Source organism: Lolium perenne, chromosome 6, assembly GCF_019359855.2.
Source record: "Lolium perenne isolate Kyuss_39 chromosome 6, Kyuss_2.0, whole genome shotgun sequence".
Classification (NCBI taxonomy): Eukaryota; Viridiplantae; Streptophyta; class Magnoliopsida; order Poales; family Poaceae; genus Lolium; species Lolium perenne.
Genome location: NC_067249.2, coordinates 141431923 through 141435820, shown reverse-complemented (window position 1 = coordinate 141435820; position 3898 = coordinate 141431923). Strand labels below are relative to the sequence as shown.

The 3898-nt window shown below is 42.2% G+C and overlaps 1 protein-coding gene and 1 long non-coding RNA gene across 2 annotated transcripts; one reads left to right on the top strand and one right to left on the bottom strand.

Moving 5' to 3' along the window:
• Window positions 1-240: 240 nt before the first annotated feature.
• On the top strand, window positions 241-1383 carry LOC127326457 (uncharacterized). Its single transcript, XR_007867860.2, has 3 exons — window positions 241-570; window positions 870-939; window positions 1061-1383. It is a non-coding gene; the product is annotated as an uncharacterized lncRNA (long non-coding RNA).
• A 76-nt stretch (window positions 1384-1459) lies between these two features.
• Window positions 1460-3578, bottom strand: LOC127326456 (uncharacterized). The gene is made up of 4 exons (XM_051353312.2): window positions 3348-3578; window positions 2440-2954; window positions 2243-2323; window positions 1460-2126 (listed from the first exon to the last, which is right to left on the bottom strand). The coding sequence occupies exons 1-4, from the start codon at window positions 3508-3510 to the stop codon at window positions 1590-1592; spliced, it is 1296 nt and encodes a 431-aa protein (XP_051209272.2). The 5' UTR covers window positions 3511-3578; the 3' UTR covers window positions 1460-1589.
• Between the last annotated feature and the right edge of the window lie 320 nt (window positions 3579-3898).

Below are 3898 nucleotides of genomic sequence, written 5' to 3'. Positions count from 1 at the left end.
TTGATCCTTCAACGTAAACTTTGAATAAGAGATATATGCACTGTTAGTCCTAGAACTTATCCTTGACGTGCAGATTAGTCCACTAAGTTGAAAGAGGAGCACCTGCCGTCCACCAACTTACTAATCCGTGCAAATTTGGTCCTAACCAATCTAGTGCCGACATGTGTACTGCCACGGTGGCTAATGATGTCTCATCTGTATTTGCAAGAAAGACCCTGTATATTTTTATGAGTGGAATGTTACCCTTCACTGTCTATGCGTAGGAAATCCCCAAATCGTGAGCCAACAGCGGATATAGCGAGCGGTGAGGGCGGTGATTGACGGACGAGCGTCGAGGGCGCCGCCGGCGAGGTCAGCGAGGGAGGGGAGGGCGCCGCCGGCAAGGGCGACGAAGGTACTAAGATGGGCTCGACTGTGCGCTCTGGCATGCTCCAGCCCGAGGCCATCGGTGGCCGGAACGACAAGGTCGACGACGAGGAGTAGAAGCTGACAGCAGAGGTTTGGTAGGATGGGATTCCGACGGTGACGTCGCCGCCACCACCCACAAGCCACCGTCTCGGTTGACTGAAGGTGAGTTCATCCCACTACATCATATTCTGAATTAATTTACTGGCCATGACTAATTAACAGGTAAGAAGAATGATGATTGGTTGTAGTAGTAATCATCGTTAGCGTTGGATGATTGGATGTGGATTACACATGCTACTCCACTACTATATTCCTTTCTTGATTCCCAAATGATTCGGCCTGAATACCAGTGCTGCATGATGCGTTCTATTGCATGTATATGAGTCTCTCCATGATAGGAGAAGGGAGATTTCCAATAAGTTTGGCAGGCCTTCATCCTCTTGTAATCCTCTAACTTTCAGGCTCATGGGAAACAATGGGCACAATAATACTCATAAGCTGAAATGCTAGGATCAGGTGCCATTACATCAGGTAACAAACAATCTGCTGAAACGACCCTTCTGAATCTTGTTTGTGGGTTCAGTTCGATGTCAGTGTTCTAAATTAATGACTTCAGGGAAAATATGATCTTGCATTTATCTTTTTTTCGTAGGACAAACTGCAGGACGCTGATGGTGCTCAATAGAGGTACAAGAACCAGTGTGCTGCTCTAGTAAATTCAATAGAAAAGGAAGAAGAGGATCTGGAACATGTGAGGAAGATATGTGAACTGGAACTTCAGTTGCAGAATGAGAAGTCGGAGAAGAAGAAAATGGAGGGAAGACATAAAAATGAGGGATAGGAAGGAGATGACATATGTAACAGTTGTAGCAGTTTGTATGGCCATTTATGCTCCTATCTGTCAGGGGGTTTGTGTGATGTAAATTGTGTGTTCAAATGAAACAGAGGAATAAGAATTGCAAGTATGCTTCTATCTGTCTGTTTGTCACAATTATTTTGTGCTTGTTTTATCATCAGGTAAAATGCAAGTAATCCATATATGTATCATATACATGAGGCCTCCATATAAATTCATCTATCACAATTAATTCATATATGTATGATATACATTCATAAATCATCAATAAGGAAACCAGACTTTGCTCAACATCATAAGAAAATTGGAAAGGAAGTAGCAGCAACTAGAGTACATCATTTTTACCAACTTGTGTGGCATTCTGGCTCAGACCAAAATCATGCAAGTTGAGATCAGGGATGGCTTGAGAATTGAGATCTGGTATCTCACTTGCTCTTGGCTGCTGATCATCACCAAATAAAAGGTAAAAAGCACTCCCAGGGCCTATGTTGTAGGCTCTATTCCTGTTAGCTGTATCAATAGTAGTTGTAGTTGATCTTGTATTACTTGTTATTCTGGAGACAACAGTAGGTCCATCTTGTACATTACCACTGGTAGTAGCAACAACATCCCTTTTCTTCTTGCTCAGGTTAATTCCTCTTCCTCTACCTCTAGCGTTGCTTTGTTGTTGAGCTGTTGGTGCAGACCTTGTTTGTGCCCTGATTGCAGTACTCCTCCCTCTTCCTCTTCCCATCAGATTGCCTCTAGTTGTAGAAGTTGTTACTCTCTGTCTTGCTTGTGGAATGCTATCTCGAGCAGAGACGATGAAGGCATTTTCTGGAAGAGGACCAAGAACTCTTGCAATTGGCACATTATTCATGTCCTGCAAACAAATAGAAATTCACATTTCTGGTTGGATCTATGCAAACAAATGAAGACATTCTATCTGAACAACATTCTCTGGACTAGTTACAACATGAAAATAGAAAATGGACAAACCTCTTGCGCCATGTTGTACACCATGCTATTCACATCTCTGGTTGGATCTAGTGAAGGATTCTGAGTGTGTGGGTAAACATGCTGCATCCCAATGCAAATAAGTTAGTCATAACTGTTATATTCCAAGCCTAGGTAAATATAAGAAATGCCAAACTTTAGGCTGTGATTGTACCCAATGCAAATAATTAGTCATGTACCTGAAGAATGTAAGGAATGCCCTCTTCCTCATTTTCTCTTGCACTATTTTGCTGAATCTCTCGAGGCTGCGATTGTACCCATTTTGCATGACCCTTCTTATTATGATTTGCTTTCCCACATATACTACAGTGCATAGTCACTCCAGACTTGGTGAATATCTTCACTCCATGCTTTAGTTTCTCTTCGGGTGCCTTTTTTCTATTTTTCTTAGGCCTACCCATGACTTTTGTGAACAAAGGTGGATGAACACTGGGCCCATTCATCTTTTCCCAAAACGCTCTTCCCCTCAGAAGTGCCAAATTGAATGCGTAAGCTTTTATGTATGTGTCAATAGTATAGCAGCCATGGACTAGATTTTCAGGGTTAATTCTATCCTTTTTGCAGCAAGCTATAGCATGATGGCACAGAATGCCGGTGAGTTGCCATCTCTTGCAATCACAAGTTCTGGCCTGCATATCTACATTATAGATTTGCTCACTCTCGTGTGTATTGACTGAGTATTTGTAGTTACCACCTGGTGACATAGGCATCCCCAATGGGCCTGCCGAAGATGGTACCCGGGGTTTACTGAAGGCCCACGACTCGAAGAATAAGAAGAATCGGAAGCCCAAGTTATTATTAAGGAAAGCTAGAGTTGTATTAGGAAATACTACTTGTAATCTTGCGGGATGGGTTGGAAACCCTCCCGGACTCTGTAACTTGTGTATTACGAATCCCTCGGCTCCGCCTCCTATATAAGGGGGAGTCGAGGGACAAAGAAAGCATCGATTCATTGTCTCACGAAACCCTAGTTTTCACATCGTCGAGTACTTTTCGGCTGAAACCTTCGAGATCTACTTGCCCTCTACTTCCGACCAAAAACCCTAGTCTACAACTTGTAGGCATTGATAAGTTAATCCCTTGTCACCTGGTTTGACACCACATTCATTGCTCCATTCAATAAATTTCTCCAATTTCTTCCTGATTTTCGGACAGATCCTCCCCGTCCATTTGGAAGCATCTCTCTGCTTGCTTTCTATTCTTTGCATTATTTTTGAAAATATAGATTCAAGCATTGACAAGAAAGGCATTTCCCTAGCATCGAGAATGTAACTGAAGCAAACAATAACAGAAAGCTCATAAGTGATAAGAGAAATGAACGACCGAATGTTAATGAAGCAAATAAATGTCAAGAAACAAAGCTAATGTACCTGTTGAACACTTCAGAGTGGTTGTTCAACAACATATCACACCTAGGAAATTCAGAGAAAAAAGCCTTAATCCATGTTTTTGGATCAAGCTGCTCAATCCATGCATAAGCAACCTCACTGTCCACCTTGAGTTTTTCCATATTTTTTTGCATACTTTGGAACACAAGTTGACCTGGCAATGGCCCACAGGTCATTTTTTAATGTTTCGCCTTTATGCCCTGCAGACTTGAAGTTTTGGAGCATATGTCTTACGCAGAATCTGTGTTCA